The sequence below is a fragment of the Porcisia hertigi genome, chromosome 35 (genome assembly GCF_017918235.1).
Source record: "Porcisia hertigi strain C119 chromosome 35, whole genome shotgun sequence".
NCBI classification, from domain to species: Eukaryota; Euglenozoa; class Kinetoplastea; order Trypanosomatida; family Trypanosomatidae; genus Porcisia; species Porcisia hertigi.
This window is the reverse complement of record NC_090594.1, coordinates 859290-874289: the sequence shown is the minus strand read 5'-3', so window position 1 is coordinate 874289 and position 15000 is coordinate 859290. Positions and strand designations below refer to the sequence as shown.

The window sequence follows — 15000 nt, the reverse complement described above, 5'->3', positions numbered from 1 at the left end:
ACCCTCCCTCGAGCCCCCCCCCCCACCACCCCCCTCCCTCCCTCAGGGCGTTCACTTTATTTCACCGTCAAAAGTGTGACATGCGTTTCCTCCTAATGTTTCGCCGGCTGTGTTTAATCGCTCTAACCCTTCTCAGTACTACCAGCGGGGTTCCTCTGAGCCTCCGTTCCCCCCCCCCCCTCGATGTCCTCATCTCTTCTTTTTTTTCCCTCCTCACTCTGGTGTAGCCGTATTCTTTTCAAAAAGATAAAGAGATCCAAACCACAGCCTCGTCACAAGTCTTCTGTCACAAGAACTGAGATTTGAAAAGATGAATTGGGGCACTTCGTTCTTTTGGTTATTGAACTTTATTTACCAATTCTGTGTTGTTGTTGTTGTTTTTTTTCATTGGCTGGTGACCACAAACATTAAACAGGGGGTAGGGTGAAATCATCGTAAACAGGAAAGAACTCCTTGGGTTGTATGCACAAACGCACACGCACGCAGATAGCGACGCCGCGTTTGGGCTGATCACCACGAAACAAGAAGAGCAACTCTGCCACAAATTCTTTGCGTCCACCCGCCTTTAAAAAAGGGGAAAAAAGGCATATAAATGGAGAGATCCTTGGCGGCAATGGTTCGGATTTCTCCCTCTTCTATTAAGTGACGTTCTTTTCTGTTAAGGGACTCGCACAAACACGCGCCCTAAAAGTGAAGTTTTTTCACCTCTTCTTCTCCCGCTCGGCTCCACCCCAACTCCCACGTGCGCTCTATCGGGAGAAGAGACCTCTGAACTGGTCCTCTGAAAATTGCTGCCTTTATCTTCTCACCCCCCCACCACCACCACCACCACCCCCCATCCCATATTGCCCTGAAGCCCGTCCCCACCTTTACACTGTCTCGAGAGCGACACCAACCGCTGTCGCTATCACAGGAGCCGTACCCTGTTCCGCGTTCGCTGTCGCCAGCTTCTTCACATTCGACTTTGTGGGACGCAGGGGAAAGGTAGTGTGTATGCGTGTGCCCACATCCTGCCGCTTCACCTCCCACACCAAACAAGTCAAATGCAGAAACATAGAGAAAAACATAAAAAGGGGGGCGTGGGAGAAGAGGTGTGCCCCCGTTGGACATCCCTCCACTGCGAGTCTGCTCGAAACCCGCGTTGACTCCTAGGCGTCACAAATTCTTTTTATACAGCGCGCAACACCATGCAGAGAGGCAGGCAGGCAGATAAGATGTGGACCGTGGGCCAGAGAGGAAGAAGAGAGATCTGAAGAATAGAGGAAGCGTTTCAGAGGGATGAGCAGAGAAAGTACAACAGTGCATGAAGCCCAGAAATAGTTCCACCAGCAGACGCTCACTCAAGGCTACGCGGCAACCAAGCCCAAAGGAAATAATGGGGATATGCGAGGGAGGAAGAGGGAGGGAGGGAGTGAGGGGGGGGGGGGCAAGAAAAAATTGAAACGACAGAAAAAGAGAAAGAGATGCGAGTTAATAATAACAAAAAAAGCGGCGAAGAAACCAGCGTGATGATGAGGGGGAGAGAGAGAGGACTAACGTGGAAGAGCAAAAAAACTTTGAGGAACGCAGAGCATAAGAAAGAGGGGGAGAAGTAAAAGGGTTGGCAAAATGTGTACAACGCCCTCTGAATGCGTTTTTCTGTTGTTCATTTCAAGTGTGTGTCCCTGGAGATGAACGTGGCGATGCTTTGCTTCGGCCGAGCCCCCCCCCCCCTTCGTTGCCTCTCTTCCTTGTGTGCTATTGGCATTGCCCAGTCACAGTTTCACTGGCTATACACACATATATATATAGGTGTATATATACAACCCTCTGGGTTCAGAAGCGCTCATACGCGTAGCGCCGTTGCACCATCAATAGAAACACAAGATCAACGGGATGGAAACGCAAGCATATCTATGCAAAAGAAGAGGGAGGGCTAAGATGAGACAGTAAACACGACAACAAAAAAAAAGAACACAAGGAAATTCCTGGTAATTACAGGAAGGGAAGGGAGTACGATAGTGCATGTATTGGTTGGTTGATTGACTGTGACGACGACAACGAGACAGATGAAAAAAGCGCCGTTCACTGACACACACGCACATACACACATACATACATATACACACACACACGCGCGCGCGAGAGTAGAGCGAAGAGTTCTGTAACCGTAGTATCATTTTCAAAGAGTACACCGCACTGTTAGATGGATAGCAGCGATCGCACATGCCGAGCTCAGGGCTGATGTGACAATGAAAAAAACAAAAAGCGGCAGTAAGAGCTCAAGCCCCGATGTCTCTCCCGCTGCCGCCCTCGGAACCAAGAACCGAAAAGGGATACGAAATGACAGGGGAGAAAGCGCCTGGAAGGGAGAAGGGTGTGACATGCGAGAATCCTATTTGATGTGACTGCATCTGCACACAGACACAGCCATGGCTTTCAGCCGTAGCCGCACAGAGAGGGGGGGAGGGAGGGAGGGAGGGAGGGAGGGAGGGGGGGGGGTAGTACGAAGAACAACAAAAACTACCAAAGAAGAGGCGGAGACTACCAGAGAGAAAAGGGAAACAGAACCACAAGAACGAGCGGCGGCGGCGGGAGGGGGGGGGTGCCAGACAGGCCTAAGGAGTCGTCCCTCCCTTTCCAAGGATCACTAAAACTACAGGAGAAGAAACATATAAAACACACACACACACACATATGCGCACGCGCGAAGTACAAACTAGGAACGAAAACTCAAAACAAGAAAAAATCACCAGCCTCTCCCCCCCCCCCCCAACACCTTTCTTTACACGCTGCCTTTTCTTTCCGTCAACTGACCAAGACCCAAAACTACACACCGGCAGACACCGAAAAAAAAAGAGAGGTAGATTGGCAGACAAGCACGAAAGACAAGGGGAGGCTAACAAAAAAAAACGGAGACATCATATAAAGACACACACACACACGCGCACAGGCAGCAGACGCCCGCACATGGATGAGCACACGCACGCCAGGACGCAGACCTGCATGTATACCACAACGCCTACTTCGACAAGAAAATCACGAAAATAAACGGTACAAGGGGAACGGAAAGAAGACCATCCGACACCGCAGGAGAGAAAGCGCACACACACACGCACACACACACACGCACACGCCCACGCCCACGCATACACGAAAAAAAAACGAAAATAAAAAAGTAACGAGGAACGCCTGCAGTGCAGCAAGCCCCGCAGCCACGGTCGAAAGCGCACGGAGATTAGGGGGAAAAACAGCTTTGAACACACAAGGAAGGAGAAGTGACAAACCGCGAGACCCCAGTTCCAGTATGACCAATCTTAAGCACGCCAGCGTGCGCCTACACAAGCTCTCGCTCTACGCACAAACACACGCGCACTCACAAAAATGCACGTCTCTTTTGGGCATAATTGCCTACAGTAGAGCTGAAAATTGACAGTGGACTCTCGCTCCGCTACTCTCCGCACACCTCGAGCACTTTTTGTCATCAGCCCCACTGGTCCCTCCCCCCCTCCTCCTTTTTCAAGTCTCAGCGTTCATGAAAGATTTGCTTGTTGCAACTCGTGAGATGCGGCTTCCTTACGACTGCCCTATTTTCGTCAAAGGCCACATCAAGTCGCGAAGAAAAAAAAAACGGAGAATTCCGCGACTGTCCCCACCCTTCCGCAGAAATGCGTGGGAGTGTGGGTACAGGGAGGGAGGGGAGGGGAAGGGAGGGGAGGGAGGGAGGGGGGACGCGTAACTACATTGCCTTGTTGTCCAGACGCACGTTCATCGCACGGCTCGCCATCTCAATGCCGTCAAACTCGGCAATTGCGATCTGCGCCTCCTCCTCGGACTTCATGACGACAATACCCATGCCGCGGCTCTTGCCGTTGCGGCCCAGGATAATCTCGGCTCGCTCGACGACACCCACCTGCTGGAACGTCTCACGAAGGGCACTGTTCGTGCAGTCAAAAGGCAAGTTCGAAACAAAGAGCTTGCGGCCCACCTCCGGCACCTGCTGGCTGCGCGGCTTGGGTAGCGGCTCCGCGCCGTTAATCTCGGCCACATCCGCACCACCGACCTGGTAGGGCGCACCACGGCCGTAGACACTACCCGTCATGCCGGGGCGGTTGTATGCAGCCGCAGCACCGGGAGCCGCCGTGCCCTGGTAATAGGCACCAGCCGTGTACTGACCACGGTTCTGGGGTGCAGTGCTTCCGTAGGCGGGCATCATGTCACGCTGGACCAGCGGAGGACGCGGGCCGTCATCAAACTTGCGCACAATCAGCCGGCGACCCTCAAAGTCGGTCTCGTTAAACATGCGGATGGCGTTGTCGGCGCCCTCCACGGACATCATTGTGACCAGCGCCGAGCCCTTCGGGCGGCCAGTTCGGTCAGCGATAAGGTCCGTGTAGCGCACCTTGCCGGCGTTACGGAAGTAATCCTTCACGTGCTGCCATGGGGTCTGGAAGGGAAGGTTGCCAACGAAGAGGACCGTGCCCTGATGGCGGCGAAAGTTGTCGGTGTCGCCGGTGTGCTGAAGATCGTCGTTCGACCCCTGCGAGCGGTGATCCTCCATCATGTTTTCGGGGTTTAAACGAAAGTTGTTGGTTTTTCTTTTGAGTGTATATAAGTGTATGTGTGTGTGTGTGTGTGTGTGTACTTGTGCAAAAAAAAAAGAGTAGAGCGGAAAGTAAAAATGTGCCACCACTACAGACAAAGACAGCAGAGAAGAAGAAAAAAAGAACGCGAAAAACAGACACACACAGGATGGTACGAACAATGGCAAAGCACGGACGCAAACGATCACAGAGAGCCAAGATACACACACTCTCACACTGGCGCGCAGACCCACAAACACGCGCACGCACACAAAAGGGGGAGAAAAAGAACGTGTACACGGCGAAGGGAGGGGGGGAGGAGAAACAAATATAGAAACACGGGCAGGCAATCAGGCAGGACGAGGGGGAGACACTGACGCAAGAGAAGTCTCTGTGTACGTGTGTCTGTGTATCCTCTTGTTCTTATCGTTTTTTGTTTCCTCCGTCGTTCAAAGACAACGAAAAGAACAAAGAAAATAGGAGAGAGAGAAGAAACACTTTGTTAGAAGAAACCAAACAAAACAAAACAGAGCCAACGCAAAAAAAAGATGACACAAAGCAAATCCTCACAGAAAGAGTGCGTACAACCAACTAAGAAGTGCGTGTGTATATGTATTGATGTTGTTTATGTATAAGTGTGATGCATACAAAAAAAAAGAGAGAATGAGCCGTTTTGCCAACCAGGGGCAGCAGCATGTGGTGGTGATCAGGACGTGGGCAACCGAGACAATTGGACATCGGAGCAAAAAAAGAAAATAGAGGAAGAGAGGAAAAGGAGTGGCAAGCGCACGCGAGAGAAAAAAAAGAATAATAGATTGAGGAACCACGGCCACCAGTGTGCGTGTTTGTTTGTTTCGCGACAAAGGAATCAGGGAAGAGGAGGAGGAGGAGGGGGTACGGGGGGGTGAGAGGGAACAATCATTCGTCGTCAACGCGCCTTCACAAAACAAACACACCTATCCTCACACAGGCGTGCTCTTTGATCTCTGCCATCCATTCAGTTGACTTCCCTCTCTACCGTCACAAAACGGTGTAGCGCTCCCCCTACCACAGTCCGCAACCGCCCTCTCACTCTTCTCCGTCATCCTCAACATTTTCTTTATCCGAAACTACCCGTCCCCTTATTTCCGGTTACGGGACCAGAAATGGGCGAAGATGGTGCGGTGAGCCACCATTTAAAGCCGATTGTGCGACGACGTACGGACAACCATCTTCGCTTTGGCCCCTCACTCACTATACATGAAGGACGGGACGAAGCGAAGAACACCACACACACGAGAGTGAGGGGGGAGAAGAGGGTGGAAAGGGGGCGGAGCTCCAGCCGCACCCTGCCGCTTCAGCTTCACGGAGCCACTCAATGGGCAAAGGCTAGGGAGGGAGACTTACTCTACGCCTCCGGAAGCCGATCATCTCCTTCAGCCATCGAACCCTGGGGTATGATGAACTTTATGTTTGTTTGTTCGTCTCAAAAAAAGGAAAACAAGTGAAAAAAGAGGAGAAAATTTTTTTCGCATGCAGCAGCACATACTACCAGGTACACACGCCCTCAAAGGAAACACACACACAAGACAATCCCTCCCCTTAGTTGGGGACCTTCAGCTTACCCTCCTGGACCTTAGCCTGGATGTCGCGCGGGCTCTCACCATCGACGGTGCAGCCGATGGACACCGCCGTGCCGAGGACCTCCATCACGACGGCCTTCAGGTCGCTGCCCATGGACTTGGACTGCGACTCCTTGGCGATCTTGATGATCTCCGCGAACGGGATGTTACCGCTGTGCTTGATGTTCTTCACCTTCTTGCGGTCACGCGGCGGCTCCTTCAGCGCGCGAATGAGGCGAGATGCCACCGACGGCGTGACCACCACAGTCGCCACACGGTTCTTGACGCGCAGCTCGCAAGTGACCTTCAGACCCTTCCAGTCCTTGGTGGACTTGGCGATGTCCTCACCGATCTTCTTGGCGTTGAGACCGAGGGGACCGACCTTCGGGGCCAGGGAGGCCGTGGCAGCCACCTCGCCACCGACGGCGCGCACCACGACGATGATCTCCTGGTTGGGATCGAACTTCGGCGGCATGAAAAAAAATTATCCCTTTTTTATACGAGGTGAATATGTACACCTGCCATCACGTCGCGCCCAATTGTGATTTTCCCCACCACCACCACCAAAGAGTACATGAAGACATTCGGGTGGGTGTGTGCATACGTAAATATATGCAGCGCATAAGACGCAAATAATAATAATAAAGTAGAAAGACAAAGAAGAGGAAGAGAGGGTGAAGCAGTGGAAAGTCCGCGAAGGTGGATGAAAAACAGAGAGAGAGAGAAGAGGGAAAGGAGGAAAAAAAAAAGAGCCCGCGAGGTGCAGTGGAGCCAAGCGGCGCCGTTTCTGTTGTTGTTTCCCCTCCACAAAGAACCTCCACACAAGAGAGAAGAAGGCGCACAGAAATGTGGGGGAAAGCTTCCCAGTGAAAAAAAATCACCTCATTGTTCATCTCTACAGTATCCCCACCCCACACGCCCGCACCCCATAACCATCCGGCGCCATTGGGGCTCCACTCACCCACAAACATTTGCTTGATGTGAAACCAGGCTTGTGAGCCCCCTATCTTTCTGTCTGAGTCCCCTCCGAAAAGAAAGCTCGCATGCTTACCATTATCGTTGCTAGCATACACACACACACACACACACACACAGTGCAGCAGCTGCGTATTCATTACTCGCGGGCGTGCGTACCTCCTCATCCCCCCACCCTCGGTTCGATCACGATCTTACTCTGGCCGGCAGCAAGAAAATGAGAGAAGCCACAGACGAAGAAGTAGGAAGAATGAGAAAGAGAAGGGGAAAAAACGAGGCGCTCCGTCGTCAACATATGCAACAGAAGGCGCGCATGATGAGATCCCAGCTGACCTCACGTCGGTGGGGAGGCGATTTCTGGCGTCCTCGGAAGTGTAAACGGGATCGTCTCGGCATTCCAGGTGTGGGGATCGCGGTAGAGACGAGATGCCACCTTGCTCACACCCCTCTCACTTTCCCTGCCTGTTTTGGTGTCACCCTCGCTATCCTCGTCGCTGCTGCTCGATGTGTTCTTCTCGAGAAAACGCAGGTTCGCGGCCTCAAGGGTAATCGGAGCCCTGGGTTCATAATCGGGGTAGATCTCTACTGTGTCCTGGACAACGTAACGCACCGCAAAGCGGCTCTCCGTGTAGCTGGAGGCAATAACCGTGCTGTCTACTGGCTCTGGAGCATTCTCGGGCCTCTTCTTTGTATACAGCTTGGTGCTTGCAGACGTGTTCACGAGGTTGGCATGGTTGCTCAACACCAAGTACATGTAACGTTCCTCGGGAGTGTGATTGGTGCCTTCGGCTGGCACATCTCTGCGCCGCCCATCTTCCGACTCAAGAGCGTAGGCCACGCGGCGAGCCGTGGTGTCAAGCATCCAGGCAAGTGTGTCGTACAGAAGATCCCAAGAGGAAGTAGCAAGCACCTCAGACGGCGACGGAGTTGTGATGAGCGACTCTGCCGGTCGCCTCTGTAAATGCTGACGACTTAAACCCCATGTTTGTAGTGTCAGCTCCTCGACAGCAAGTACCTCCATGCCCAGACGGTCCTCCTCCTTGTCCCGTTGCCCTAGCGATCCATCTCCATCACTTCGCTCCGATAACTGGACTCGGTGGAGAAGCACGATGGCGCTGGGAAAGCACGCGAACAGCAAATCCAGCTGCAGCATCTCCCGAGGTGAAAGCATCTCGAGCAGCCAACGGCACGGAGTAGCCGTTTCCGTCAGCGACGCAACGGTACACTTAGCATCAGTGGTGGGTGCAGACACTTTGGATGACGGCATACAATTGTACGGTGCGACCGCAGAAGTGGCGTTCAGGTGCTCCATTTTTGCCATAATCACCACCAGTGCAGCTCCTGGAAGAGGACCGTTGCCGGGTGCTGTCGGGACAACGGCCGAAACAGGCGCTGCTACGCGAAAGACGAGAGGGGGAAAGGTGTCAGAGGGAGACTCCTGCTGTACCAATAGTTTCTCTACAGACGCACTGATGGCTTGGCCACATGCCACACCTGAGACTGAGTGCACAGCCGTCTGCCTCGCTTTGGTGTCGCACGGCACGAAGGAAGTGCGTGAAAGGTGCACTGTAGCACCGGCAGCAGTGGCGGTTTCCGCCGCCATGGGGGCGCCTGATAGACCCTGACCCTCGCTGTGCGCAGCTGTGTCGCTTCTGGAACTTCCGCTACCCGCTGATTGGCGAAGCAGGTACTCCGCAGCAGCCAGCTGAACGCTTTGCCGACTCTCCATCACATTGGGCACCGCCGCGCCAACTATTACATGCGCATGGTACACACCACGAGAGGATGTGGTGTCATCGATTTGGCCCGAGTCGGGCTTGCGCGTCACGCGAACACAGATAGGAATTCGGAAAGACGTGCGGGGCTCCTGAGTATCGACGTGTGCAACGAAGAGCTTGAGCATAGCCTCGAAGGATATGGAAAGCGACACCGACGCGACAACGCGGGTGCTGCTGTCATCAAAACTTGACTCTGCGTCCTTACCTTGATACTTCGACACTTGCCAGCCAAGGCGTGGAAGGAGGTGATCGGTGACGTACGCGTGTAGTGCTACTGTGGGGAGCGGCGTCAGGTTCGCTGCAGCAGCATCCACAGACAAGTGAGTTGCGAAGTCAGGAAAGGCAAAAGATGGTGTCGTGTCATGGCTGCCGTCACTGCCTGACATTCTACCTTCGCCCTCCGCGTCTGACTGATCACTCTCGTCGCCTTGGCTGTACTGAGGCAAAGACTCGAGCAGCAGAGAAGCCGATGCCGGCACCAGTGCAAGAGCAGACTTGCGACCTACCGCGGCTGCTGAGGAAGACGCCTCGATAGTGCGGTCTGCCTCCGAAGGGCGCTTGTGCGGAAGTGCGCCAGCGGCTTCCTTGGACGGCACTTCAACGCTTCGAACTTGCGGATTTGGGAAAGAGACAGCAACGCCATTCTGGTGGGCGTTGTACAGCTTCACCAAGTGCCACTGAAGGACTCTTAGACTTGGAAATCGTCGTTGAAACAGCTGCAGAGGGGTCGCCCCGTGTGACCCGTCTTGCTGTGGGCCATCGGTAGAACCGTGAGCGACGTTCCCGCTGTGCCTATCCTCTTCGGCCACATCTGAAGTCGCTGAAGCACTCGCCACAGGTGCACTACCCAATAACAGTCGTCCCTCACTTTTTTTTCTCTTGGCATCGTTAAGGAAAGAAATGAGCAGCTGCCGCATCTGGTGCACGCGACGATACTGTGCAAAGCTGGTCAGCACACTGCCGAGGTACGCGTACGTTGTTGTGTTACGGCCGGATGAAAGTCGCTCTGAATGGCTCACCGCCTCTCGTCGCAGCGCCTCGAGAAACAGCCGTTGCTCCTGCTGTACCACCTTCAACACCTCTGCGGAGTTCGGCGGAGCCGATGGGGAGGGCTGGTGTCGAAGCCACTCAAGCACAAACCCGCGGTAGCGCCGATGCTGACCAGCTGTAAGGCATGAGTTGAGCTCGTCAACTCTCTTCGCCCTTTCCGTAGCTGTTCCGTTGCCCTCCAAAGATGATCTCGCTAGCGGCGCTGACGTAACAGCCCTCTTGAACCTCTCCACTTCCTGCGCTAGGGCACGCCGACATCGTGCCACATCCACGAGGCGATACACGTCCTGCTCACACCTTGCCGGCTCCTCAAAGAGCTTCGCGAGGTACTGCGCGGTGACAGCGTCTCCTGCCGCCGCACTGGCCTTCAACTGAGTAGCACTGCGGACAACGCTTCTTTTATCTGTGCTCCTCAGGGCAGCACGGATGTCTTCCTCAGCGCTCACGATTGCCAACACGGTGGAAACTGCCGATGTGGGCGCCTCGTCGACGAGAGCAGAGCGGTGTCGCTTTCCATGGGGGTGGCGCCCGTCGCGAAAATACACCGCTGTGGAGGCCTCCATGTCTGCTGTGGAATCTGGCAGTAGGTGGCCAGGAGGATGCAATGGAATGCTCACGTTAGGAATGATGAGTGCGGTTGCATTTGGTGGTGTTGCCACTTCAAGGGGCGGCTCCAACCTCGCTCCATCCTGCGCTCTTGACATCGGTGAAGGCATAAGAACAACGCAGAAAAACAGCGGGAGCTGGGGGTGCTCTCCGGTCGAAGAAGAGAGCTTGCAAAAGACCACGCAGACGATGAGTAGTCCAGCGGCTCCGCACACGGGTGTAGAGACGCAACGGCGACAAATCACAGCAGCAACCCAAAGGCTTGGAAAGGGGGAAGGGGGCAGAGAGGAATAAGCTCGTACATGTGAAAAAAAAAAAGAAGAGGGCTGGTGAGGAGTACATCGGGAGTTTTCGTGTCACCAAATCACCAGTCGCGGCGAAGTCTGCGTAAACGGCTGGGCACATGGGCCAATCGCCCAGTGTACAGGAACGCGCTCCTTCATCCCCCGGGATGTCTTTTTTCGACACAAGAAGACACACAAACGCAAAACACACCATCAGAGAATGATGGCAGGCAAAAAAGCAGCAATACGCAAGTCCACAAGCGCGCAGGACGCACACGCATATACATGCATACACATGCATACACGGATACATCCTTGCTGAGCCACCACTGCGGTGACTCGCCCCCCTCATTGCCTGTCAACGACAATGTGCGTGCATGCGCCGCATGTCTTGTTTTCCCTATTTCGACCTGATTTTTCTGGCTCGGGTCATTCTTTTGTGCTTTTCTGTTGTTTTCCCCTGGCAGAAACCCCAACGAAAACACAGACATATGCGTGTGTGTGTGTGTGTGTGGGGGGGGGGGAGGGAGGGGGTCTTCACTCTCCCCCAGCAGTGTGGGCCTCAGGAAGCGGTGGGCTCACCTTCCTCCTCTTTCGTTGGCAACAGACGTTGGTGCCTTGAAGGACAGCAAGCGCGCTTTATTACCAAGCGTGATGAGCGATGCTAAAAGATGGGCCTTTGTGTGCGCGAGTTGAAGTGTGTGTAGACACGCGCAAGCAAACCTTGACCTCCTCTCTCTGCACGCACCTCTACCCCCTCCCCCATTCTTTCACGGATTCCTGTTTGAACTCATCTTCATTCCTCTTTGCGCCCTCCCTCCCCCCCCCCAAGTTCGCCGCAACAGCAGCAGCTCACAGAGCGATGTCTTCGCTCTCCCTCGATTGATCCGTATTGCCCACGCCCATCCCGTCTCTCACGAGCGCCAGCACACCGAAAAAAAAAGAGGAGGCTGAGGAGGAGGAGCAGAGTACAACCACGGAGCGATTGTCGCGCATCACTGCAACCTGGGCGTTGCATATCAGTGCGGCAGCGCTTCGTCCCCTTTTGTCGTCGCCGCGTCGCCATCCGGCCTCAGAGCTGGTGCGATTCGTTTTATTATCCACTCGTGGTAATCCTCCATATTTCTCAAACTTTGCGCGTGCGCTGAGACGCAGTTGACACCGCTCCCCGGGCCGTACTCCCCACTGCAGAGGTAGTAGCCACCCTGCACCATGGCCGTGTCCTCCACAGCCGCCTTCAGCGTCGACTGCGCCGACTCGAACCAGGTCTTGCCGAAGAGCAGGGAAGGGTAGTAGAGGAAGTAGTCGAGCACCCATGGTGCAAATATGTCGCGGTAGAGGTAGGTGGTGATGATGCCAGGGTGCGTGCAGGCGACAAAGATCTTGAGTTGGTGGTTTGGGGTGAACCCGGGAGTTACAGTGATGTTTTGACCAGGTTCTGCGGTAGTGCGGCTCTCCGCAGTCATGGCAAAACGCATCGTCGCAACCTGCCGCGCCAGAAGTCGCGTGTTCCACATGACACAGAGTTTGGAAAGGCCATAGTAACCAACAAAACTGACCCAGTTGTAGTCGCGTATGTAGCAAGGACCATGCGAAGCGTTTTCCCTTTTCGTTTCACCAGAGCCGCAACCGGAAAGCACTTCAGCAGCCCGCTCATCGAGCCCGTGGATCATGTTGAGTGGATTGTAGCGTGCCTGATAGCCAGGGCCGAGGAAAGTATGGCAACTCGACGCCACGTTCACGATGCGCGACGTGACCGAAGTCTTCTCAGCAGTTTCGTCCAGCAAAGGGAGCATCAACTGGGTGAACAAATATGGGCCCACAGCGTTTGTGGCGATCATGCACTCCATCGAACGCCACTCCACGGACGATGCTATGACAGATGCATTACCTGTCCTCAGTTCTTCCACCTCACCGACGAAGCGCAGGTGTCGATGCAGTGCACCGGCCGCCATGATGAGGAGGCCGACCGGTAGCTGCGTCTTCACTGCCGCCAACTCTTCCACATAGGCTCGAATAGACACATCAGAACGCAGGTCAACGGTGCCAAGCACTCTCACCGAGCCCTTTCCGTTGCACTTTTTCAAGTGGATTTCAATAGCCTTTTTCGAATCAAGTAGCCGATGGATGTTGCGCGCGGCGAGTACGACGGTCCAGCCATGCTCTGCAAGCTGCATCGCCGTGCTGTAGCCAACGCCAGACGTGGCTCCAACGACAAGTGCTACGCGGCCTGTGAAATCCACATTGGAGGGCCACTGACAGCGCTTACCCTTGGCTGTCATGCGACATGCAAAGCTGCAGCTACAGATGAGCATGAGCACATCCAACGCATTCGTCTCTCGATCCCGACCGATGGTCATGTAGAAGACACCGTATGTCAAAATAAACAGCATCATTGTAGCAAACGCCGTCACCTCCGATGAGAAAATGTGGAACATCTTTTCCCCTTTCGATATTATCGAAGCTCGTATGTATATCCTTTATACCCTGAACAGATGCGTCGATGCGAATAGAAAGAGAAGAAGGCAGTGCGGATATGTGTGTGTGCGTGTGTGTGCGTGTATGAGGGAGGGGAAGAGGGGACGCGACTTAAGCGTGAGTTTATCGGGCATGGCGGTATTGATCGCTGTGTCGATGGAAACGACCTGCACACGATATGCTCGACGCGCCCACTTAAAGTCCGAAAACGATGATAAGGAAGTGCATGAGCACAAACATCTGAGGAGAGAGAGAGGGGGGGACGGAGGGAAAACACACACACACATAGAGAAGCGCAGGGCACGGTGACGACGACGAGATGAGAAAAGAAGAGGTGAAATGCGAAAGAGGAAAAAGAAAGGAGGGACGTTGACGCGCGAGTGTCCGCACTGAAAACACGAGCTTCAGTCATTGATGTCTCACCCCCCCCCCGCCCCGTTGGGTGAGCAAAGGAGCGTAGGTGCGTCCTCCCCCCCCCTGCGCTCCAAATCGCATCTGCTGAGTACAGAACAAACCACTGCTATACAGTAGAAGCACGCAAAAAAAAGGGGGACGATACCCGAATATGTCGCCTTGCACATGCCCACAAAAATGCTTCGGCGAACGGACGCTACGTCGGCGAAAAGTGTGTGTTTTCGGACGCAGAAGAGTCACAAGAACAATCACCGGAGGTATTCCTTCTCACTTGCCCCACATCGCTACTGTGTGACAGGAGCACACCGACCACAATAAGAAGAGTGCAAGCTTCGCCCCCTGTCCTCATACTGTTCTGTTTGTCTTGCGTTTTGTTCTGTCTCTTTGCCCTTCTCCCACTGACTCTGGCACGCCGTGGGAGCAGAGTCGCATGGTGAATCACCAAAAAGGAGAGATCCAATCATCCGAGAAAAACGATGAAAAGCCAAGAAAAGAACTCAAGAAGTGTACTCCAAGTGAGGGAGGAAGATCTAGACGACCATAGTTACACAAAACATAAACAGAAATGAATATATATGCATCTATACAGATATGTAGGTGTGAATGAAAACCTGGTGCTAGCAAAAAGAGAAAGAGACTTTCATCCCTGTGGCGCTCGTAGGCGCCACACACACACACACCCACACCCACACCCCCCCCCTTGTGCACCATTCCACCCACACCCGTCCCCCTCCCTCCCTCTCATCGGAGGCGATCGACTTGACTTGCAATTCAAAAAGATACGCGCCATTAGTTAGGCATGACCATTCCATTCTGAATCGAGATGCAGCTCATGAAGTAAAGAATGAAGAAAAAAAAAACACGACACGGGTGGTAGCAAGAGAAAATCTCGAAAGCTTGTCTGTGCGTGTGTGAAAAAAAAAGAGGTGATGAGGATCGAAGTGACAGCACAACCAGCTGCAACCCAGGAGCTGGGCCTGGGAAAGGACGTCTTCTTGTTCACGGTGAGACCTGTGCCTCAGCGTCCCCTATCCTGTTTCGTTTGCGGTGCCCCCCCCCCCGCTTCTCTTTTCCTTTTCTTCTCTCTTGACGCCGGCGCGCTAATGCTTCGTTTCTCGATTCAACGGGGGAAAAAAGAAGACATTCGCATCCGAAAACACTTATATATGTCGGTGTGCAAGGACGTTCAACTGCGTGAGCACTGAATTATATAAGTATACATATATACATACACATATATATCTGTATATAT

At 53.7% G+C, this 15000-nt stretch overlaps 4 protein-coding genes across 4 annotated transcripts; all 4 read right to left on the bottom strand.

Annotated features, from left to right (window-relative positions):
* Window positions 1-3718: 3718 nt before the first annotated feature.
* JKF63_01214 (uncharacterized protein) lies at window positions 3719-4543 on the bottom strand (the record flags this gene model as incomplete). The annotated part of the gene is made up of 1 exon (XM_067897262.1): window positions 3719-4543. The coding sequence occupies one exon, from the start codon at window positions 4541-4543 to the stop codon at window positions 3719-3721; it is 825 nt and encodes a 274-aa protein (XP_067753419.1).
* Window positions 4544-6143: 1600 nt separating this feature from the next.
* Window positions 6144-6638, bottom strand: JKF63_01213 (uncharacterized protein; the record flags this gene model as incomplete). The annotated part of the gene is made up of 1 exon (XM_067897261.1): window positions 6144-6638. The coding sequence occupies one exon, from the start codon at window positions 6636-6638 to the stop codon at window positions 6144-6146; it is 495 nt and encodes a 164-aa protein (XP_067753418.1).
* An 834-nt stretch (window positions 6639-7472) lies between these two features.
* Window positions 7473-10682, bottom strand: JKF63_01212 (uncharacterized protein; the record flags this gene model as incomplete). The annotated part of the gene is made up of 1 exon (XM_067897260.1): window positions 7473-10682. One exon carries the CDS (start codon window positions 10680-10682, stop codon window positions 7473-7475), a length of 3210 nt encoding a protein of 1069 aa, XP_067753417.1.
* A 1193-nt stretch (window positions 10683-11875) lies between these two features.
* JKF63_01211 (uncharacterized protein) lies at window positions 11876-13294 on the bottom strand (the record flags this gene model as incomplete). The annotated part of the gene is made up of 1 exon (XM_067897259.1): window positions 11876-13294. The coding sequence occupies one exon, from the start codon at window positions 13292-13294 to the stop codon at window positions 11876-11878; it is 1419 nt and encodes a 472-aa protein (XP_067753416.1).
* Between the last annotated feature and the right edge of the window lie 1706 nt (window positions 13295-15000).